Source organism: Carettochelys insculpta, chromosome 10 (genome assembly GCF_033958435.1).
Source record: "Carettochelys insculpta isolate YL-2023 chromosome 10, ASM3395843v1, whole genome shotgun sequence".
In the NCBI taxonomy this organism is placed as follows: Eukaryota; Metazoa; Chordata; order Testudines; family Carettochelyidae; genus Carettochelys; species Carettochelys insculpta.
This window is the reverse complement of record NC_134146.1, coordinates 20,992,788-21,017,308: the sequence shown is the minus strand read 5'-3', so window position 1 is coordinate 21,017,308 and position 24,521 is coordinate 20,992,788. Positions and strand designations below refer to the sequence as shown.

General features: G+C 40.9%; 1 protein-coding gene across 6 annotated transcripts in view; it reads left to right on the top strand.

Moving 5' to 3' along the window:
- TRIP12 (thyroid hormone receptor interactor 12) overlaps positions 1-17,418 on the top strand; it is a 166,007-nt gene extending 148,589 nt beyond the window's left edge. For all 6 annotated transcript variants that reach the window (XM_075004706.1, XM_075004705.1, XM_075004709.1 and 3 more), the window contains 5 exons: positions 5,324-5,488; positions 12,560-12,673; positions 15,246-15,340; positions 15,592-15,695; positions 16,880-17,418. In XM_075004706.1, coding sequence (XP_074860807.1) covers positions 5,324-5,488; positions 12,560-12,673; positions 15,246-15,340; positions 15,592-15,695; positions 16,880-17,076 — 675 coding nt within the window. In that variant the 3' untranslated portion in view covers positions 17,077-17,418. The remainder of the gene's footprint in view (positions 1-5,323; positions 5,489-12,559; positions 12,674-15,245; positions 15,341-15,591; positions 15,696-16,879) is intronic.
- Positions 17,419-24,521: the final 7,103 nt, after the last annotated feature.

The following is a 24,521-nucleotide window of genomic DNA, read 5'->3' as shown; positions in this document are numbered from 1 at the left end:
GAGGCCATCTGAATCTCACTTGCAATAGGGGAGTAATTGGCTGAAAAAGCCTAATACCAGCTGGTGTGGGGGTGGCTCATCTAAAGAAGGTGGGGAAAGGATAGGTCAGAAATGTTGCTGAATTGGAGAGACAATTCATAGAAGAGCTATGAGAATGATTAGAAAATGTCTGAATGTTCCACAGAAGGTCATGCTAGAACACCGTAACGGTCCCTTTTGCTCTTAATGTATGAACCCCTTTGTTGTGGACCTCCCAGATTGTGTTGCATGCAGGGGAGGAAAATGTCGGGCTAGCGGGCACCCTGTCACCCTGGGTCCCTCTTCCCCCCCCACCCCCACTGTCTCCCTTCCCTATCAACTGATCCACCGCAGACCTTTTTACCCCTATTACCACCTACTTTTCTACCCAGTCAGCCTCCTCTCCCAGTGAGCATTTGCTTGTATGTTACCTCCAGTGTATGTATGTTTTTTGTTTTGTTTTTAGAAAGATGAAGCTGTGTATTCCATGTTGGGCTGGGCACTAGAGCCAGAAAACTTTGTATAGCAGCACCCACCCTGTTCTGCAACCATATTCTTCTCACCACTAATGGCTAAAGTTGGAGCTCTGTGGTTTCTTCACCTCACTTTCACTTTTTTCCTAAAACCCTTTTTTGCCTTTTTAGGTTCAGTTAAGTATTCTTGTTGATTTAGTTGCCAAGGGAATCACAGATGTTACCAGGATTCAAGCACTGCTCATTCTGTATAGGGCCATCCACAACAGCAACACCCAGAAGAGGAGCTTATTGTGTTGCTGAGGGACCCATTGGTGATGTGCTCCACCTGCCAGTTGCTCGTAAAGGGGACTCAGGTGGCAGGAGACTTGCAGTTGAAGCAGTACTTCTGGAGCAGGCTGTGAGATTCACTTCAGCACCAATGGCCTTGTCTGACCAGTAGTACCTTGTGCCACTTGCCGGGTCTGCAACCCTTCATTCTGCTCTTAGCATTTAACCCAAGAGGAAAGGTGATCTTTCACCTTGCTCTGATGCAGCAAGGCAGAGAAGCCAAAACATGAGTTGGGACAAATCTAGGGCTTGTGCAGACTCCTCCTTTACCAGGAGTAATTCTGACCAACACCATACTTCTTCTGGCCTGCAGGATGAGATAAGTGAGTCCAGCTGCCCCTGTACTGTCAGGAACAGCCATGATATGTACTGTCAACTTGGGTCCTAGCCCTTGGGTGTCTGAGTTGAGTACCAAAGTTAAACGCCAGTGCTGACAGTTACTATGACAACAGGCCTTGAACATTCAAGTGAATCCAGAGCTTTCTATCGAGGCATTGATGACCTAGTGTCTGTTCTTCCACTGGAAATAGGCAGAATATTTCCACAGATTCAGTATACGTCTAGGGTTACATCACCTCCCTCTTCCAATCTTTTCCCACCCCGAGGTGCTTCCTGAGTAGAATTATGGTAGTTACTGACTTGTCAGTGCTGGCATGGATACTGTTTGATCCTGCTCTCTTCCTTTATGGTCCAGGATGGGGGCTCTTCACAATCTTCGGACTACCAATGGCAAACAGTTCTACACCGTGCCCTCATGCAAGAGATCACTTCGCACTAGATGTGGAGGAAATACCGCCTTTTCACAACCATTGCACTTCACCAAATGAAGCTGTTACGCCATCCCTGACATTCTACAGAGATGACTTGAGGGCTCATGAAAAGAATTGCAAAGGTGTCTCAGATACTTTTGAAGAAAATTATAAGAACTTCTGCCTTCCTTACAGGATCTCTGATCACTCACCTCTGCCTCCCCACCCCCAGTGATGGCTGTCTCCTCACCCATACATGCCCAGTCCCTGTCTCTCCCCACCTCCATTCTGAAGTATCTCTCTGCCAGCGGCAGCTTCCCTCTCCATCCCCTCAATCATTTTGTCTGCAGATTTATTTGTCTTCCATGCAGAAGACATGAATTCTGTGCCTGCATATTGGTGCAGAATTCCCACAGGATTAACTTTCCTTTTTGTCACAAAGTTGCCCTGAAGTCTTGGACTGGACAAAGTCATCTTATGGCATCACAAAGAAGCTTAGGCCCTCCACAGTGTGTTTTATACTTCCAGGAGACGGTCAGAGGATTGCAATCCTGACGCTCTTTGCAGGATTACAGCAGCTCCCTAGGAGAGTATAGTTGTCGTCAGCCCCATTGAGTAAGGGGACTGAAAGGAAGCCTTAGTGGCTGTCTAGCCTTCTGTGATTAGAATCAGAAACTGCTCTATCTGGTGTAGATCCAAATTGCTCATTTTATTGAAAATCTGAACTAATGTATAAAGTTTTATATTTTGCCACCACAGCCTGCAAGTTGTCAACTTGGAATTGTAGAGCAAGAAATGAGCAGCTTTTTCAGCTGGCAGTTCAGGCAAGTAAGCACCTTGTGACAAGGGTAGATTTAGATTGATGCCCTCTGTTTCTTCTGACAACAGCATTGATAATGAGAGTTGAGGGTGGAATGAGAGAGAAGATATCCTGAACCCTTGGCAGGCTTACAGTATCTTTAATGGGTCAACAAAAAAAAGAGGAGGAAGTATGGTCACTTGTGTTTGTGTGGTACAGGTTTGTGACGAATGTCACTGATGGGAAAGGCCACCTTTCATGGGGAGGAAAAAAAAAAGTCACCCCCCAAGAGGAACACCACACCACTGCTTGGGCATGGAATTCGTCTCCTGCAAGGAAACGATAAAAAAATCTGCAGACAGCTTCTGAAAGGAAGCAAAGAGAAGCGGCAGCTAACAGACATAAATGAGAAGGTGGGGCAGGGACTGTGTGTGCAGAGGTGACGAGACATCAGCCGCTGTTGGGGGGACAGGGAGGGCTGTGCTGAGTGCACAGAATAGACTGTTTCTCTGGCTTGTTACTGTGACATGCCTACCATGGAGGGGCAGGGCTGTGAGGTGTTTTGGAGGTAGGTCTGAGCCAGGATCTGTCTCCTCCAGCAAACATAATGTAGTAGCCTGCCTGCTTAGTTGTTCCCATTCTTGTTAGTGAATTTTTTACAGGAGCATAAAACAGATGTAAAAATTTAAGGCTCTTCACACTGTTAGAGTGGTATAAAGGGGTCTTACTGTAAACTGTAGTATGGTCTTATACAAGCTTATGATGCTTGAGTGATTTAGAATGGGTCTAAAATTACAGACTGAAATTTTCCTATCAGTGTGTTCCACGAACTGTTTACTACTGATCTTTCTGGAGTTGGTCAGGAGCCAATATAAATTGTGTGTTTTGATACCCAGCCTTCACATGCCAGTTTGCTGTGATGTAATACTGACTGTGTGGCTGCATACGTTTATTGACTGACTAATAACTATAAAAATAAAGGATCAAATCTATGTATATTATCATAGGACACGGAGGGTTTGGGGATTTAATTCAGTGCTCCCCAACGCCATTGTAGATTAAGTACATTTCCCAAATCTTTGAAACTGGTATGATTATATTGCAATATTTTGACAAATATTCAGAACCTTGCAGAATTTTGAATTTTTACAAGAATCTCCCGCAGAAGTAGAAAATACAGCAAGACAGCTAAATGGCTTTCTGCCAGTCACTACCAGACTCCCATGAGACCAACCAAACTGTCCAGGAGGCTCAGATTTCCTAGGAATGGTTTGTGTTCCCCAGTGATTTTTGCGGTTAGCGACATCTTCTAAGTATCGGTTTTGATTAACTGGGTGAGGGTCACGAAAGTCTCCCCACTCTCTGGATAATGGCTACACCTGTCCTTCATCACTTCTGTGGGGACAGTCTCCTCCCTCTCCTACCTACCTTGGAGCTCATCACTTCTGACAGATGGATCATAGAGGTGGCTCCAATATGCTAGTCCTTTCAGTTCAATTCCAGCCCTTCATTCCAATCCCTTTTAAGGACCCTTTTTCACAAAAATGCCTAAAGACAGGAGACTTAACTGAAGCTGTTCAGTAGATTTTTTTAAAACAAGAAAAGACTTGTACTCAAGATACTTCCTAGGTTGTGGGCCTCAGCAGTTGGAAGGCCTTTGTTTTCTTCCAGCAGTTAAAAAGGCTAACATTGGAAGCACTAGTTCATCTCCCTTGACTTCTAGGTTGCATGCTGTCACGTGTATAAACCCATTCCACACATGCTTCCTATAATTCATCATTGGCAAGGACCATTATCATTTCCAGGTCCCAGCCTTCAGCCTTTCCACTGACTTAGCGGTCTTTAAAAAGCTCTTCTCAGATGTTGCAGCCATCTTCATCAGATGGGAATGTTTTCCTCTTTGGCTCTTCAAGGGTCACCTTTTTTTCTACCCCCCCCCATAGGGGTAGTCAGATTGTGTATCTCTCCCAGCCCTGCTCCCCTTCTCGTGCCTCTGTCTCAATGTGAAAAATCTAGTTATACCTTTATAGTGAATAGACTTACATTTTACAGGCTGGTAACGTTTTAAACAGTTTTTAGTAATTTCAAACTTCTCAATCCCTTTAAAGGCTCTAACACCTGGGCTTCCTATCTTTGCAAGGAAATTCCCTATTAAACTTTTGAGTATCCAAAATGCTAAACTGTTATTGAGCCACTTAACTACATTACAAGCAAAATGGAACTAAGGTTCTTCCTGTGTTGCTTATGGAAACCCATGGCATAATCTGTTCATTTGCAGATTTATGCAATAAATACTGATATTCAATGTTACTTGACATGGGTCTCCCTCTGAAACTTGTTTTCACATGTATCCGTAGACATCTGTGGCTTTCTCCACTATAACTGTAAATATCAACATTCTAAGAATGAACACTACTTTGATACCACCTTGCTACCAATATATTTGCAACTAATTTGTTCCCCATCTCCCATTAGGAACAAATAGCAGTCTGTTTGATTCCTGAGTTTTGATCATGCACATGAGAACTTAATTGTTAAATGTAGAAGTTTTGACTCATCAGAAAATCCAAGTAATCCTTGGTGTTATGTAAAGTTGGTTTCTACTTTTGAAGACTGTCCTAGTCTTGTATAACAAAGCACTGTATTTTGGTGGCGGGGCCGGGGGTAGGCGGTTCACAGCAATGTTTAGTAGGTGGTTGATTCTGCTTTGAAATAAAGTAACTCCAGGGACAGCATGAAAACTAGGCTTTGGCCATTTTCCAGATTTTTTTCAGTAAAGGCAGATGTTGACTATCTTGATTCATTAACTTTTATGGTATTGCAACTTTTATCTGATGTTTTTGCAGTGAATATCATGTATTTAGTAATGTTACATATTAGAATGACACACAGTTTGTTGATAACCTAACTGAAATGAATTATGCTCATTGGCTTTCATTTTTATATTTTTTTAGACCAAAGAAAGTTTACAGTATGCATTGGAAACCCTCAATATGAATGGCTGCTCAGTGGAAGATCTAGGGCTGGATTTCACATTACCTGGGTTTCCCAATATAGAGCTGAAAAAAGGGGGAAAAGATATACCTGTCACCATCCACAATTTAGAAGAATATCTCCGAGTATGTAAAAGTGAAGTTTTATGGCTTTTTAAATCTTTCACCTAACTCTTCTTCTTATTGTAGTTTCCTTTACTTTCTGATTAAATTTTAATTGTTTTTTTGCAAATTGGTCAGAACAGTAGGACTTTTTACCTGGTTGCTCCTATTTGTCTAAATGCCCTGATAAGGCAATAGCGCAAATACTTTGAGTCTTAGTAATATAGAGCTTGACTATAGAAGCGTCTGTGGGTTTTTTTGTTTTTTTTTTAAAGGTTTTAGAAAACCTATTTTGCATTAATTGGGAGCTGTGGGTTCTCAAGCACCTCTGAAAACAAAGCCAGAAGTTACTGGACCAAGTATTGAACTAGTGCTTTTGACTAGTAGTACAACAGACCGCTACACAGATTCTCAGTTTTACCTGAAGCACTTCTTCATTCACCCAAGCAACTAATTTAATAAAATCTTATGTTGAAGGCATCCAAGAAAAATAGCACTCATGTCTATGTACCCTTCAGGACTCACTTCTACGGAGTATTCCAGATGGCTATTCATGGTCGTAGATGGAATGCCTCCAGTTTCCTACTACACTACACAAAACCAAAGTAAACTTCAACTTTTAATAAGCAATATCAGAAATGCTGTGATGATGAATTTCCAAGGGGAGGTAATACACTTAAAAAACTTAGTTCTGGGACTTCTGCCTGATTATGTGGAGAGTCAAGTTTTCCTGGCCCATATATTTTGCGTATGAGTGCTTTGTCCATATCCGTGCCACCAGTGGTATGCATGCACCCCATGCATTTGAACTCTGATTCCATTGGCCAGCTGTGTCCCACTGAGGACTGCACTTGTAGGCCAAGGCTATGTCTACACAGGAAGCATCTGTCTACAGAAATTACTGTTGGAAGAGATGTTCTGACAAAACTTCAGTTGACAGATTGTATCTACATAAAAAGCGGATCGATCTTTTGATCCACCCTGTCAACAAAAGGGACCCTCCAGAGCATCTGCACAACCTTTTTTGTCAACGGTTTCTGTTCACAAAACACATTTTGTGTGTAAAAACAAAAAAAGCAGTCAAGTAGCACTTTAAAGACTAGCAAAATGGTTTATTAGGTAAGCTTTCGTGGTTCAGACCCACTTCTTCAGACCAGAACAGACTCAATATTTAAGGCACAGAGAACCAAAACCAGTAAGCGAGGAGGACAAATCAGAAAAAGATAATCAAGGTGAGCAAATCGGAGAGTGGAGGGGTGGGGGGGAAGGTCAAGAATTAGATTGAGCGAAGTATGCAGACGAGACCCTATAGTGACTCAGAAAGTTCCCATCACGATTTAAACCATGTGTTAATGTGTTTAAATCATGATGGGAACTTTCTGAGTCACTATAGGGTCTCGTCTGCATACTTGGCTCAATCTAATTCTTGACCTTCCCCCCCACCCCTCCACTCTCCGATTTGCTCACCTTGATTATCTTTTTCTGATTTGTCCTCCTCGCTTACTGGTTTTGGTTCTCTGTGCCTTAAATATTGAGTCTGTTCTGGTCTGGCTATGGTCTGAAGAAATGGGTCTGTCCCACGAAAGCTCACCTAATAAACCATTTTGCTAGTCTTTAAGGTGCTACTTGACTGCTTTTTGTTTTGATAGTGTATAGACTAGCATGGCTTCCTCTCTGTTACTATTTTGTGTGTAGACGCTCTTGAGTTTTGTCTACAAAACTCTCTAATGTGGATGTACCCCAAGGGTCCTCATGACTCCCACTGAGGACAGAGAAGGTGAAGCAATATCAGTTGTCACTCATTTTCCTTCTTGCCACCCACGACTCAGTCAGAACCTGCAGAGTCTGAGCCTTTTTGCTCTACGTGTGGCCTTAATCACTCTGTGTAAATAAGTAGTTAAGTGATTTCCCTAAGTCCATTCCTCTGTAATTTTGCGTGTGCCTTGTGCACAGCTGTCAGAGAATATTTTCCCTCACACTGGTGTGGCTTAAGTTCTGTTTGCTGTTATACACCACTGCATGCAGATATACAGAATGAAAGTGCCCCTTACTCTGCCATCCCCAGCTCCTCCTTAGCACCAAGTGTTGCAGCACTTTGAGTCATTATCATAAATTTATTTCCCTCACTCCATGTATACAGCTCTTTAGTCTAATAGTGGTTGGTACAGAGTATGGTTAGTAGTAGGTTTCAACATTTAGATATCTTTAGACCATATTTGATCTAGACCTAAAGCAGAGCTAGAGCCATTCCTGGCTCTCCAGGGTTTTAAGTCTTGTTCGTTGTGAGCCAGATTTTGAACCATACCTCAGCTGCCTTAAATGTTTGGAGGGCCACCTCAGTGACCAATGTTCCATTTGTAGAGGGTTTAAGTCTTACTCTAAAAAACAGAGCAGTGAGATTTGATTGTCTCCTTGTGGAGATGGCACTTAACCCTCCATCAGAGCAGTTGTGCTCATAGCATACTCCTAGAGTGGCACAGTCAATGCAGAGTGTCTTCCCCAAGATGCCTTTAGCACCAAGTTCTCTGTTACTGAACAGATGCAGATCTCATTCAGCAAGGCCTTCAATATTAAGCCTACCAGTAAGGACTCGAGAGGGACTGTGAGAAAGTGTTCCCCCAAGAGTTCCTGTACCAAAAAAGGGGGTTCATCAACTCCAGAATGTGTACTAGGTCAGTTAAGGCGACTCTCTGAAGTTGCTGAACAAAGACAAGGAACTCAAGACCCAATTTTGGTACTGCTGATGCCGGAGATGTATGCTGCTCCCAGAGACACACAAACTCCCATACCAGTATTTCTTGTGGTACCAGAAGGGTTGTGGGTGGTAACAGAAACTAATTCCTGCATTATATCCACAGCAATATGTGGTACCTAAGAGGCCAGTAGATTCCGGAGACAAATCTCTACACCAAAGGAATGGTTCCAGTCCCAACAGCCTCACAGATATCAGAGCTTTATATCTCAGCCCCGATACCAGATAAGATAAAGGGGTAGGAATTTCAGGGAGCAGCCCTCTTCCCAGTTGCTCTGCAACAGTAGGTTCCTCTCGACTACCAACCCAGCCTAGATATGCATTTTGACAAGTATGTCAAGGGCTGTGCATATAAATACGTACAAGTGCATCTTTTCACATTCATATCTTTGCTAATCATCTATGTCAATTCTTTAAAGTGTGGACTTGCATCATACAGCATTAGTGAATCCTAAGCCCAGTAGATCTGGGGTATTTTCTTCAGTTTGTTTCTCTCCCTCCTTGCCTTTCTATAGGGACCAATCTCATAAGAGGATATTTGAAGGTCCAGTCTTTTCTTTTTAGCAGGTGCTATGGAAGATGTTCCTCTGGGGATGAGAAATTCAAGTTTTCTGTTCCCTGGAATAGGACAATAGTGTGTTGCCCTGGACTCAAAGGACACTTATATCCTTACAGTGATCTCTTCAGGCCACTGGAACTTTTCAAGATCATAGTGAACAGAGTTCACTATCCATGTATGGTACTTCCAGTCCATCTATCAGCAGCTTCTTGCATTTTCACAAACTACATGGAGTTGGGAGTTGCATATCTGTGGAGTTTGCCTGGATGACTGACTGGTGAGAGTATGGTCTGAGTATAGAGTGATGTGCAGCATGACCATTGTTTGTTCCAGCTTCAGTGCCCTTGGGCTGTTGCTTAATCTGGCAGAATCAATGCCGAAATCTCCTACAAAATGAATAGTTTATAGAAACATTCTTGGATGTTCTGGAAACTGGTGTGTTTTCTGCCCCAATCAAGGTTCAGAACATGCCAAGACCTGATCCTGGATCCGAAGCACATCATGTCACCACAGTGCATGTTTGCTTTGGAATTCTGGGCACATGGCAATATATACCTACTTAGTACTTCATGCCAGACTACGCCTCAGAAGGCTTCCAAGATGGTTAGCGTCCATATAGGTCCTTGTTGATATGCAGTGGCTTGTATTCCAAAGGCAACTTAGTCCTCTCTGGACTAGTGTACAGACCCTCAAACATCTGTATGGGAGTTTCTTTTGTGTCTCTGCAACCAGTGCTCATCTTGAATGTGGACACTTCATTCCAGAGTTCTGGGGCATTTATCAAAATTCTGTGAACTCTAGGGCTATGGTCCTTCCAGGAGCTGAGGACTCATAGAAATTTCAGGAAGACGTGAGTTTGGCTTTCCAGCCACATACCATGAGGAAAAAAAAATCTAGTATTTTAATGAACAACATTGTAACTGTGCTCTGTGTAAACTGAGAGGGGAGAGGTGTATTCATCCCAGCTGTGTCAGAGGGCAATTCTACTTTGGGTATTCTACATAATTCCATTCCCCTCACGACTGCTTACCTCCAAAGAGAGTAGAATATGTTGGCAAGTCACCTAGGCAGCTCTATCTCTGTTCACCACAAATGATCACTACATCTGCAATGGCTAGGTCCACTGCCAGTTATGGCTGACTCCACAAGTTGACCTGTCTGCAATAGAAAAGGCTTTAGGTTCAGCTCCTGGGAGGTGAGGGGTGATGTCACAGCGTAGGTTTTTCTGATAAATGTTTTGCTGCTCTCCTGTGCCAATTTCTTGCTGTGCTTATGTTCCTCTGATATCTTTATTACCCAGAGTTCTATTCAGTTGCAAGCAGGGTCATGCTTCCCTCATGCTCCTAGCATCACTGTGACCTCAGCAATATTGGGTCTCAATCAGACTAGCATAACTAGTGAAACCTCCTCTGCCTCTTCCATTCAATTCAGACATGGTTTCTCAGGACCATGGCCATCTTCTCCACCCCAGCCTATGGACCTTCCATTTGACCATGTGGATTTGTCATGGCTAATACTATTGGAGATGACTTTGATGCAAAGAGATTCAGGAAGTGCTTCTGAATAGCAAAAAACCTTCAATAGGAGAACTTGCGTGGTCACATGGAAACATTTTTCTATTGTGTCTCAATAGAAAGGTGTTTCTTTAGGACAAACATCTATTACCCATATTTTCCATTATCTGTTGCACCTAAAATATCAACAGAGAGAAAGTGGTGCTAGTCTATATACTAGCAAAACAAAAAAGCAGTCAAGTAGCACTTTAAAGACTAACAAAATAATTGATTAGGTGAGCTTTTGTGGGACAGACCCACTTGTTCAGACCATAGCCATATCAGAACCAGAACAGATATGGCTGGTTCAGATGTTCTGGTTCTGATATGGCTATGGTCTGAACAAGTGGGTCTGTCCCATGAAAGCTCACCTAATCAATTATTTTGTTAGTCTTTAAAGTGCTACTTGACTGCTTTTTTGTTTTGCTAAAATATCAGGGTCTGACAGTTCCAGTAGTATATTTGGCAGTTATTTCTGCGTTCCATCTTCCAGTGGATAATCATTATTTTTCCAACCCCATAACTCTTAGATTTCTAAAAGGGTTGGGAAAATTTATACCTTCAGGTGCATGAGCCTGTTCACCCTGGCAGATCTCCACCTGGTATTAACAAAAGTAATGGGACTTCTGTTTGAACCTCCGATGAGATGCCACCTATTCGTCCTCTCTACGAAATTTTGTGTTTCTGACTGTGAAATCTCAGGAATGAGATTTGGCTGAATTGAGAACTTTGCTTTCAGAGCCTCCTTATGCAGTTTCCATAAGAATCATTCTTACCTAAATTCCTGATAAAGGTGGCTCAGTTTCCACATTAACCAGGTAAATGTATGGCAACATTTCATCCCAAGCTTCACATTCATACAAATGAGAAGAGGCTTCCATCATTGGATGCAAGGAGAACATTAATGTTCTACTTGGACCACACAAGGTCCTTTAGATCCTCAGTGAAGTTGCAGATGTGTGAAAGGTAAACAAGATGTGCTTCTGGATTTCTTCTTGTATTCATTTGTTCTATAGATTAGCTAATGTCTTGCCACTCTCCAGAGTGTATAGGCTGCTTTGATGGCCGTCCTAGCACGAGAACCTATTTGAAATATTTGCAAAGGAGCAACCTGCTCATCCATTCTCTCAGTTGGTGCTTATTATGCCATTCCCTGTCAGTTCAGGAACTATGCCAGTTTTGGATGGACTGTTCTACAATTGCTGTTGGGTAAAGTCCATTTCCATGTTAATCCGAGTAAACAAAAGCGGAATGGACATGTGCAGTCATTCATGGACAGCAGGGTGTGCTTCTGTCTGTGTGTAACCTACCTTTCTGTAACTGTCCCACTTTGAGATATATTGCATGTGCCCATTCTGCAATCCACCCTACTTGCCTTCGCTGACTGATGTCTGTCTGACAGGGGAAAGTGTTCTCCCACCCCGCCCCCCTTTTGTAGTTGTGTAATGTCTGATAAACAGTTAACCTTGTGGGATAAAACCAATCCATGCATCTTTAGTAAGAGAGAATATTCAATATTAATGTTTAAAATCTGAAGGATTTCTATTTCAGGAACCTCCAGAAGGGCACCTTTCAACATAATGCTGTTTTGTTGGGGGGCGGGGCGGGGCGGGGATTAACTTTATCTAGCTTTTGATGGTAGATTTATAGGTGGTGTACCATTAATAAGGGAGTTGAGTCATTAGGTACCTGTCACACAAACAGGGGAACATCTTTGGTAGTGTGACAGTACTTCAAGCGAGACATACTCTAGATGAGAGAGAGAGAGAGAGATCTCCAATTTCTGTTAAACTAGTTTTAAGAACAGAATTTGTTTTAAAATGTCTCATTGTTGGTACATTAACTTCATAGATGTTGGGGAAGGAGTATACAGATCAGTATTTTATTCTGTTCAGTTGCTTCATAAACATATGCCATAAACATCTGTTAGATTTAGAGAGACATATCAGTCTTCGGAGGAATTTGTTTCCCTTTCCAAGTGTAACTGTCTTGCATTGGTACAACAGATATGCAGCTGATGGGTGGCTGGTGTCAGGCAGGTGAGAGGTGAAAGAAGTGGGGCAACACTGTATAGCACCTACTCAGTCAAGCTCAGGTTCACATATCTTTATATGGACATGTGATTATGTTCTCATTCTTTTGCCATGTTGTCATATCTGTTTAACTCCATTGTTGAATGTTCACATAGCTTCTGATAGCTTGTTCACTTATTGTGTGGGTTTTTTTAACAGCTGGTAATATTCTGGGCACTAAATGAAGGTGTTTCCAGACAATTCGACTCTTTCAGAGATGGATTTGAATCAGTCTTCCCCCTCAGTCATCTTCAATACTTCTATCCTGAAGAGGTTAGTAGGTGTCAACTTAAAATGGATATCCATCAGTTACTGGGATAAGAACATAGGTTAATATTAATCTACATTCTGATCTCCATATTTATTTGTTATGGGCAGTTTATGATGCAATTCTCCCACAGGGTGATACGTTTATGAAATTCATTTACCAAGATGATTCAGTGAGTGTTATACTATCACTTCTCAAGTGGAGAGACTTCTGTATTTAATGGTAATTCTGATTAGTATTTCTAGTGTTGCATTTTATCTGCTGTATGAAATTTAGTAGTATTGTTTTTCCCACCAAAGCATGTAATAGGTCCACCCTAGAAGCAAATTTCTAGATTCACATATTCTCAATGTGTTGGAGGATGCTCCAGGAATCAAGAAACCTCATAAGTTGTTGTGTTGTTGTTAGTAGGGTAGCAACGGGTAGTTGTAGACATGGTCCAAAACCCCATTGTGCTCAGTCCTGTGCCTACACAGAACAAATACCCTTTGTCGACAAAGAGCTTACAGCTAAATGAGGTGGTCATAGCTAGGTGTGGGGGCAAAGGGTGACAGTAAGACAGTACTGGTCAGCTTGGTAGGCAATGTTCACAGCACACCAGCCACCTAATTATTAAGAAGCTTTTTGTAGGTATCTTTGCAGTGGAGGGACTTGAAAGGAGGCACTTGAAAGGGACTTGAAAGAAAGCTATTTCCCTAAAACTGCTTTGTGGCATTTCATAGGGAGCTTATTCAAAGTACAAGGGACAGCATAGGAGAAAGCACAAAGGTCCTTGTTTAAAAATTTAACGTGGGTAATGGAGCCTGGCATAATTGATGGAGTGGAGAGGGCAGGAGCTGACATCTGGAGTGTGTACTGAGTGGTGATGAGTAGGATTGTGACAGGTTGTAACGGAGGTTGAAAGTGAAAACAAGCAGCTTTAATATGATTCCATGGAGAAGGAGTTAGCCAGTTGGAGTGTTTCCCAAAATAGTTGGTACAGGATAGGTCCATCCTGTGGCTGTTAGCTAGGGTGGGCAGGGACGGTGTCCCTAACATTTGTTTACTAGAAGCTGTAAATGGACAATAGAATGGATCACTTGATGATCCCCCTGAACTGCTCATACCCTCTGAGGCACCCAGTACTGGCTACTGTTGGAAGCCAGGATACTGGCTGGTTGGACCTTTGGGCTACCCAGTATGGCTGTTCCTATGGGATGTCAGACAAAAGAGAAGGGGAATTAGCTCTGCAGCAACACTTGGAATGGATATAGGTGGGGCAAGATTGCAGTTGTCAACATTCTCTTTTCTGGAATTGTAGTAATTGCAGTGAGAGCCTGGACAAGCATTTTAGATGGGTGGGTGGACAAGAAAAGCCAAACCTTTTTATATAGGTTTTCCTCTTCTGTTACCTCTCAGTTCCCTGAAGAAGTGGTAAAGGAGCTTGACTAAGTCGCTGCATTTTAAATTTCTTTTTGAAACTTTGCGTGGCAATGTGGGGCTCGTCTAAAGTGGAGACATGTAGCTGCTTATCTTGTATACGCCTTACTGTGACAGTGCTTTTATGTAAAAGTGCCATTACTGGCCAAAGTTCAGCTTGGTGCTCAGCTATCTACATAATCACACTTGCACTCGTGATTAGTAAGGGAGATTCTCCCGCTGTTAGTTTTGTGGCTTCCTCTTTATGCAGTGCTGTATTTTGCTTTTCTGCTGGTTGGCACCAGTATGAAGCAGTACGGACTGTCTTTTGGGATGCATTTTAAGATAGCAGCAGCTCCCTCCTGTTTATAAACATAGTTGGGGGGTGGGGAAACCAAGGAATGGAAGGAATATCCCAGGAACACAACTTGATATGACCGTCTTAAGGAAAATAGTTTGATCATGCCAATCTGAGCATTAATTGAACTGATGATTCTCTGAACAGTTGAAACTTAGATTTGTACAAATGGCTCAGTTGGCATGTGAGCAAAGTGTCTAAATGTGGCAGAATGAACTTGTTCTCTTTTTTCAATGAGAACCTAATTTGTACCTCACACGTGATATTCCCAGGCTAAATACAATATGTAGGGCAGTTCTCTCTCTTCTTTTGAGCTTCAGCCTTCACTTCTGTGCCAGCTGAGGCCTAAGTACAGAGATCCATACTATCATCTGAAGTTGGAAGAACACCACCTGGAATGGGAGGGAATGAAGAGATCTAGAAAAGTTACAGAGAAGCAAGCTATTGCCCTAAAACTAGTTGTGTAAGGGTAGCAAAAAGGTTGAGTGTTAAGTGTTGGAATGTCGCGTTTTCAGCCATGGCTAATTTCACATTTGGACTGCTTTTGACTACCAGAAGAGATGCAGCCCACTCATAGCAGGCAGCCTGGAGATGTGAGGCTCCAATAAAGAAAGCTATTACTGGGCTGAGCTATTAAAATTAAATAACCTCTATGTAGTATTGCACTATTCAGCTGAAGTAACTTTTTTGAATGTTGTTCCAGAATATAGATTAATGTTGTACTCAGCATGTACAGTATGCATTCTGCAGTACTCAGCATGTACAGTATGCATTCTGCATTAGCACTAGAACAAAACCGTTCTCTCTGCTTAATTCTATAGTTGGATCAGCTCCTATGTGGCAGTAAAACAGACACTTGGGATACAAAGACGCTAATGGAATGCTGCAGGCCAGATCATGGTTATACACATGACAGGTAATATGGATTTGAAACTAGGATACCAAATTTTGAAAACTGTGTATCTGATTAATCTTAATGTATTTAAGTACCTTTTACAGTTGCTGTATGTGAAATGATGCAACACATCATAGACATTTGGGAAGACACTGAGATGTTAATAAAAATAGCATTTATAATTTGTCGTCTGTGCTCATAAATATTATTTTTAAAGCATGTATTGTAAGCAAAAGCATAAAAACTAATTGCTCTTTTTGTTTTGTTTTTAGTCGAGCTGTGAAATACCTGTTTGAAATTCTTAGTAGTTTTGATAGTGAGCAACAAAGATTGTTTCTCCAGTTTGTGACTGGTAGCCCTAGACTGCCTGTAGGAGGTAGGTTTTATTAAATGGATATTATCATCATGTCTGCACTTGTGTATAAATCAACATACCCATTGCATTTCTGAATCAGTCAAAAACCATTTCTGTTTATTTCACTTCAGTAGAAACCTATACATCTGTGTATATATTGAAATGTCAGTTTAACTGAGTCTGGGATTTCAAATGCCATTTGGAATATTTCATCTAAAATCATCTTTGACATTTGCATTAATAAAATGATAAGGTCTTGAATAGCAGCATTAATGAAGATTTTTCACGAATAATTTTACGGGATAGAAACTATAGATAATATACCATATTTCATACCCAATATCCTGCTACATGACAAAGAACAGTCTACGTTAATCAAATTGTTACTCTTATGGGGAAACAAGCAGTTTAGCACTCATGTTTATGTTGTTGATCATAGACAACTTGTAATAAGTTACAGTAGGCCAAATGATGATAAAGTGGCCAGTTTTTTCTTACGGGAGGCATAGCCATTAAAACTGTGTGGAAAATATATATGTAGAAACATGAATTCTGAATCCTAAAATGTAGAAGTGGGTCTGAAAAGAAGATGCTGGCTTTTGAAGGAACAGGCATAAGGGGAAAAAATTAGAGAACATTTGATGACATTGTTTGGAATCTACCTCCTGATATTAATGCATGTTGTGGTTAGGTAGGAGTATACTTTATATTAAAAAAAAAAAAAAAAAATGGAAATAGTTAGAGATAAAGTACCTTCTGCTGGTTTCCATAACTGACTGCTCTCTCTGAAATCTTTTGCATATGGTTTGACTCTGCATGCATTCTTTGGGGTTTTTTTTGGGTTTTTTTTTAAATGTATTGATTGCAGCAGTGTGCTAGTGCCAAAGAATTAAAAAGTGGAATGGACCTAGCTTTGTACTTTAAGATTACAGCAATATATTTGGAAAGGTTGGAGGGTCATCATCTGGAATGCAAATTGTGTTGAATTACTATCAGTTGAATTGTTTAACTGTCAGTTTCCAGACCTGAGGAAGTGGGTCTGAACCACGAAATATCAACTAAGTCATTTTGTTAGTCTTTAAAGTGCTACATGACTTTTTTTGTTTTGTGTCAGTTTAATAGTAGCTTAAATACTGTTTCTTAAGAAAAACAATTTTCCTATTAAATTCAGACAAATACAGTGAACCATTTTCTCCTCCTTTCAGGCTTTCGAAGTTTGAATCCTCCACTGACAATTGTACGCAAGACATTTGAGTCTACAGAAAATCCAGATGACTTCTTGCCCTCAGTAATGACTTGTGTGAATTATCTCAAATTGCCGGACTATTCAAGTATTGAGATAATGCGTGAGAAACTCTTGATAGCTGCAAGAGAAGGGCAGCAGTCATTCCATCTTTCCTGATCACAATGAAAAATGCAATGTCTGCCTGTTACAGCAAAGAGAAAATCATGATTCTTTTCTAAATGTATCACCTGAGTCAAGGAAACGTGTTACGCCTTCTTGTTGTAGAAAAACGCCTTGCAGATTATAAACAAAGACACTTGGTTGATATTCATTAAAGGCCCAATGGACTTAAAAGTGATCAGGCCCTAAAAAGTTGTTGTGACAAGGTTTCTTTAGCAAGTTCTTGTTTAAATTATCATTTATTTGACGAGTGAAGTTTTTAACTTGCTTTGCTGTGTGAAATTTAAAAAAAGGGATGTTTTTCCAGGCTGGAACAATAAATGTCGCTGTGCAGTTTAATATCGGGCTGTGTGTATCCATCTAGCTAAGTCTGCAGTTTTTTCCTCCAAAGACAAGTTTTGTACATAAGTACAGAAATTAAAATATACCTGTATTTGACAAATCTAGTTTAGTAGACTAGTTCTGTGTACCTTCACATGCCATTGATTTTTCCCTTCCTCTTGTATTGTCTGATGTGCAATTCACATGGTTCTTTTTGTGTGCAACACTCAACAATTGTTACATCTTGGTTAGCATGGGCATTTACTGCTCCATGTTTTCTCTCAAATTAAGATATAATTTAAATTTTACTGAATTGAAAATATATATTGTCAATATAATTCAGCCTTTGTAATTAGGTAGAGCTTAGTTTTAACATAGTACTAGGATATATTGGCTACAGTCTTTACCAGATGACACTCAAACTGTTTTACACAGTGATTCAGGCAACAAAAGCCTCTTGCCAGAGGCTAGGAAGAATTCTTTTCTTTTGTGTAGTTGAAAATTCAACAGATTGGGCTGGCCAGTATTTATTATTATAAGGCCAGACCATTTCAAATTGATGTATAGTTTTTTAAAAGACAAATTAGCAGTTTTACTCCCTGTTCAAATAAACAGATTTCTTATTCTTGACTTCAGTTCATGCTTACTTTTGTAGTCTCCCCTTTGCTGCCACCCCACCCTCTTCCCCAGCTAGCTTGGAACAAAAAGTTCAGCTTCTGTCTTTTGACACCGATAAAGCACCTGTAAGCAATGCTCTATCCAACTGTTTTATGTGCTGATTTCTCAAATCTGCAATAATTTACTTCATCAGGTTAATGTTTTTACCTGAATATAAATAAAAAAGTTTGCTTCACCTTTTTGTTCATAGTTTTGTACTGTATGCATAAGTTCAATTGTGTAAATTATTTCAACACAAGTAAATCATCTTAAATAGCCTTGGCTAACTGCCCCCATGTTGTGGATGATTTACTTTTGAAATAAGAGTTTGTAAGATCTGCTATTTAACTTAGATAATGGTGGATAAAGAGGAAGGAAAGATTTTTTTTTTTCCTTTCTATGGGTTCAAAAATGGAGTATTCCAAACATTCCTGAGATGCACATGCTATAGTTCATCTCTATGAAAATCTGATAAATAGCTAATGACTTTATTCAACTTTGAGAAATCAAAAATAATTTTTCAGTGCATAGCAATTGTTGAAAGCTCTGGTTAATCACTTAAGATTCCCCCAAAATGACTTTTTTTTTATTTAGCTGAAGAACTTGTACTTTGAAAAAAATGTATTTCAAAACATGTAACTGATATTCTTTATAGTTAACATTCACAGAATTACATGTGGGTGCTCAAATCAGGTGCCACCGAACTGTAATGCAAACTTGTCATGAGCAGTCGAATGTGAACTCATTGCACAAAAAAAAATCTGATAACTGAGCAATTTAACTATCCTATTAAAAGTGAATGAAGGCGCGTCACACTGTACATATAATATTGGTAGTGCAGAATGTGCTAAAGATTTCATAGCAGTTAAAGGCAGTGTTTAAAATATGGACTGGTGTTTAAAATTGTTCTGAAAACTTGATCAAACTGAGCACAAAGATGCGTGTTTATAGTGTGTGGATAGCAACTTGTTCATTTTTTAAGGTTCTATATTTTAAAAAAAAAACTGACTTGTGTAAAAAAAGCTAATATTTTGTATTAAAATATCATCTGTATTGATATTTTTTTACCCACGTTGTCTCCCTAAAGAATCTGGCTTTCATTGACTTGAGGACTTTTCAAATTTGACAGCCATTGTTTGATAGTTAAAAGTCCGTTACAGTCTGGTGCTGTGCAGTCTGGTGACCGTTCAATGGCTTATGTAAAAAACAGGATGGTGGTGGTTGCAGTCTGTGCTTGTGGGTGAACGTTCACTTCACAAAATGCCAGAGTTGAACATGGATATTTGGGCTTCAAAACTGACCTGATCATAGTCCTGTTCCATGGCAGTATTGAGGCACTGGGGAAGTCTGCAATGCCTGTGGCTGATGTTCCTGTTCTGTGGATAATTTGCAGATTTCCATGGCCTTTCACAAGCACTAAACATATCTATTTACTGCAGAGAATTATGAGATGGTAGATCATACACTGGGGTTAATGCTTCAAGAAAAGATGGTCTGAAAAGGGGATAACTCGCACTAGAATTTAACTTGGTGGACACAGGCAATTCAATACAATCAGCAATTTGTTCAGTGGTTAAGCCCCTAGCAGTGTAGTTATAATTCAGGTCTAAAGGTCTTTGCAAGATGAGAAATTGAAGCCTTTTTTATCTTGTTAGCATGTACTGATTTTTAACATGTGCAACGCCCTGCCAGCTGCCCCCGGCAATGTGAGCATTCTTATTCTGGCTATTTTTTAAATTAGTTTGAACCCCTTTCAAAACAACATACTAAACTGCAAAAAGGTAGAATTATTGTGGTATATGTTTTCCTCTAAGGGATTTTATACCTGTAACTAGAGCCTCTTTTTTAAACTAACACCTTTAGTTACACCAGGTAGACTAGGCCTCAGAAATCTTGTGGATTATAGTAGTGCTTGTTAAAGACATTAGCCTGTTGCATCCCTGATCTCTAAATTTAACTTACATTGTAGCTTTTAAGACTTACCTATAAATTATGTACAAATAATATAAAGAGGTAACCATGTAAAAAGTGATGCATAATGGCAAATTCTAACAAGATTACATTGAAAGATTTTAATATGCAGATTGCCCAGTTAAATTTAACTTCTTACGCCTGGGCTGTTCAATATTGTGTAAATAAACTTTTAAAACTCTGGGCTTTTCTATGCATTCCAGAACAGCATTCCTTGGAATCTGGGTGCTTGAGCAGCTGCTCAGGAGAGATGCAGATGTGGCCACATTGATTAGCAGAGTGCCCACAGCTAGGTTTTGTTTCTATGGGTGGTGCACATTGATACATGCCTATACACATTTAAAAAAAATCTCCCAGGTGCATGGAAATGATTGGGAGGAACACTGACTGAGAATCTTACATCAGGAGAGCAACATGAAGTCACTTGCCTGATAGACATGGCTATGCCACTTGACACCCTCCCCCCCCCCCCCCCGTGTAGACAGTGCTTCTGCTAACTTAGTGGACCTCCCTGAAGAGGCAGTAGTTAAGTCCAGTGATGGGAGAACCCTTCCCTCTCACTATACTATGGTTCTACATTGGAGTGCTAAAGCAATGCATGTGGTGTGTTTAAGTGTAGACATACCCTAAGAATACACGCCTAACACCAGTGGTGACCTTGGGAGTTTTGGTTTTTGTTACCTCGCTCATTATTTTTGTATGACATCCAGTTAGATTTTGAGCTCTTAAGAGCATAGTCCTTATTCATAGGCTTGCATACTAAATGCACTTTTTGGTCATTACCTCTCACCTAGTCAAAACATCTCAGCTATTCTTTTCTGACTGTAGATACTGGAGGGAGTTTAGACTTGGCCACAGAGTTCCAGGCTTCTGTCGCATTGCACATTGAGGGTAGCTCATTCATATTGTCATTGCCTACACAAACAGACTGGCAATCAATATTTCTACCTGCTCCTGCACCCTCTCTGATGTCCAGACCCCACACCACATGCCCACTTCATGGCAGCCCCCCACTGCACTGAACCCTTCATTTTTGGCCCTCACCATGGAGTCTTGGGCCCACAAAATGTACTACTGGTAGTAACTGGACCAGAGCAAATAATTCTGTTCCTACTCAGGATTCCCCTGTTTATGCCTCCTAGGACAATTTTGTTTTATTCTATGTCATTAATAAATATACCAGTGTCGTGTCAAGAAGCAGTCTCTGATTGGACCTGCTGAAAACACATGTTTGAAGATTCTGCATTTACAAGTCACATTTTTGTGCCATATCAGGCAGCCAGCTTTTGATCTGTACAATATGTGCCAACCTGATTTTCATATTTTTCTAATCACATGTGGCACAATGTCAAATGCCTTATGGAACACTTACATTGCTACTTTAACCTTTATCAGCCCAACTGGTTAATCTTTAATGTCTTTTTTTTTTTTTTTTTAAAGTTTAGCATAAGCTTACACTTTTTGGCATTAATTACATTATCCTCCTTTAATTTTTTATTAATGTAGTCCCATATTATCTGGCCCATTATCTTGTGTGGGATTGCCTATAATTACTGGAGTTACCTTTCAGTATACTGGAACTTCCCTGGTGTTCTGAGACTTATTGGGAAAACAACATTAATAGCCCAGAAGGCTCCTTATCCAGGTCTTTTAATACTCTGAGATACAAGTTCAGACCTGCGACATAAACATTTCTAGCTTTAGTTGCTGATACTTAACATCCTCCTGTAATACTAGTGGAATGGAAAGAGTGGTGTTTAAATATGATATGGCTAAGGGCTTGTCTCCACCACAGCTGAGGTTGATCCACCAGGGTTGGCTATAGCAGGTCTAGTGTGTTGGATAGTTGAGGGGTTACTTACACCTATTTCTCTTCTCCAACTTGTCCTACTTAGATCTTTAACAGTTCCTGGGTAAAACTGATTACCATTGCTGTTGGTGTAATTTCTTCTCAAACTTGCCATGTAGACTTAGTTTAAATTCTTTTGATTTTCTTTTTTCACCAACAGTAAAAGAGGGACTCTGATGTAACCATGTTAGATGTAGCTACATGTTGAGAACTATACAGTCTCTTGAGTTAGCCACTGTTTCATAAACATACACACAGTTCCTCCATTGGCACCACACAGTGCCTGCCTGGCAAAGAGGGAAGATGATTACCTGTCCTATAGACAGCTACTCTTCTCATGGTCTCTGGTCTGGTCTGTTCCTCTGAAACAAGGGCTTGGTTGCCTTGAAAGCCCTCTGCTTCAGTGTCTCATAATCACCAGTGCTTCTAGGTTCTGGTAATCAAAAAAAATTTGCATCCCAGTACCTGCCAGGATAGCATTGTAGAGGCAGTAGTGAGTCAGACAATAGAATGAGGAAAACTTGAAACACAAAAGGCTGTAAGACCTAGTGGGTCTGGCCCACATGCACAGAGTCTATCTTATTGCCATTTTTGGGGTTGGGAAGGAATTTGAGGAATTTGACCTTGAGGATCATCGTAGAACAGTCATTGGAATGGAACTCCCCACTGTATATAACTTTCATAGACCTTGAAAAGGCCTTTGATAGTGTAGACAGAAGTACACTGTGGAGACTGTTGCAGTATCATGGCATTCCCCAGGAGATCATTAATCTCATTCGAGCCAATTATGAACCCTCCACTTGCCAGGTTGTACATAATGGCACTCTGATGGAATCTTTCACTGTCCGAACAGGTGTGAGACGGATGTCTACTCTCACCATTCCTTTTCCTTATAGTTATGGATTGGATTATGCTAAAAACCAGTGGGCACCAGAGGGGTATTCAGTGGACCTTTTCTTGTCAATTAGAGGATATCAATTTTTGCTGATGACATTGCTCTCCTGGCACATCAGCATGAGCATATGGACAGCAAAGTTGCAGCACTGGATAGCGCTGCCTCAAAGGCAGGCCTGAAAATCAGTAGATGTAAAACTAGAACTATGAGGGTCGACCACACTAAAGACAACATCACTTTAGGGGGAGAGACCCTCGAAGACGTCAAACAATTTACTTATCTAGGTAGTGTTGTGAATAAAGATGGTGGTACTGACCTAGACATCAAGTCCAGGACTGGCAAAGCCACAGCAGCATTTCAAACGCTGTGGCCGCTATGGAGATCACACAACATCTCCGTTGAAACAAAGCTGAGAATCTTCAATTCAAAAGTAAAGTCCGTCCTGCTCTATGCCTGTGAATCATGGCGCACCACACAGTCCTCAACACAAACTGCAGACATTTTTGAATAGATGCCTGAGGTACATATTACAAAAAAGATGGCAAGACAAAGTCACAAATGAACATCTGTGGACACAAACAGGCCAAGAACCACTGGGGATCCAAATAAAAAGGAGAAAATGGGGATGGCTGGGACATACTTTGAGGAAATCCCCATCCAGCATTGTTCCATATGCCCTAAAATGGAATTCTCAGGGGAAACGCAGCCAAGGAAGACCCCAAATAACATGGAGGAGATCTACAGTCACGGAAGCACAAGAACTTGGATATTCATGGGGCCAGATTGAAGCCCTTGCCCAAGATAGAACCAGGTGGAGGAGCCTTGTGGATGATCTATGCCCCACTTGGGGTTCACGGGTTTAACGTATTGGGTGAGATTCTGAGGGGTTTTTGCCTTTCTCTGAAGCATGGGGAAGGGCACACTTGCAGGTGTAAGGTAGTGTAAATGGTGAATTCTCTACAACTTGAAGCCTTTGAGACACGTCAGTACGTCAGTAACTCAGACACAGAATAGTGATCTAATTCAGCAGTGGGTGAAGTTCTGTGGCCTGTAATGTGCAAAAGATCACAGTAGGTGATCATGATGGTCCCTTCTGACTTTAAAGTCTGAGCCTGGAAGACTGTAATATTAAGTGTATCTCTATGCTTGGAGCAAGGAGCACGATTCCCAGTTCACTCAAACATAGGCTAGCTCAGTGAGAGCTAGAGCACTAAAAATAGTAGTGTTGTCGTGGTAGCATCAGTAGCAGCTAGTGGTGGCATGGGCTAGCTGCCCCAAATACAGCCCCTGGGGATTCATGTGGGTTAGCATTTGGGGAGACTAGCCCAAGCTGCTGCTCACTATTACTGTGCTCTATTCTTAGCATGTTAATCTAAGGCACCATTATGAATGCAGGAAACACAAAACTCCAAAGCCTATATATCACCTCTTTTAACTCCAAGAAGCTTGCAGTGGCTGTATCTCCATTACTCCTAATGATTTTTCCAAGTTTTTCTGATTTTACAGGCCCTACCGAAAAGAACAGTTTTTTTTTTTTTAAAAATAGGAAATCAGCACCTTGACACTATATCCTGGGGGAAAAAAAGCTTACACCACTTACTGACGCCTCACCTGACAGGTAAGTGCATATCCGCTTGACAAAGTCATTTGTAATAATAAAGCATTTGGCCAATAGAACGCATGCAATGGATATTGGGATGATTACACACACACATCCCCTTGAGCTAGAGGACCAAGGTTTTATCACTT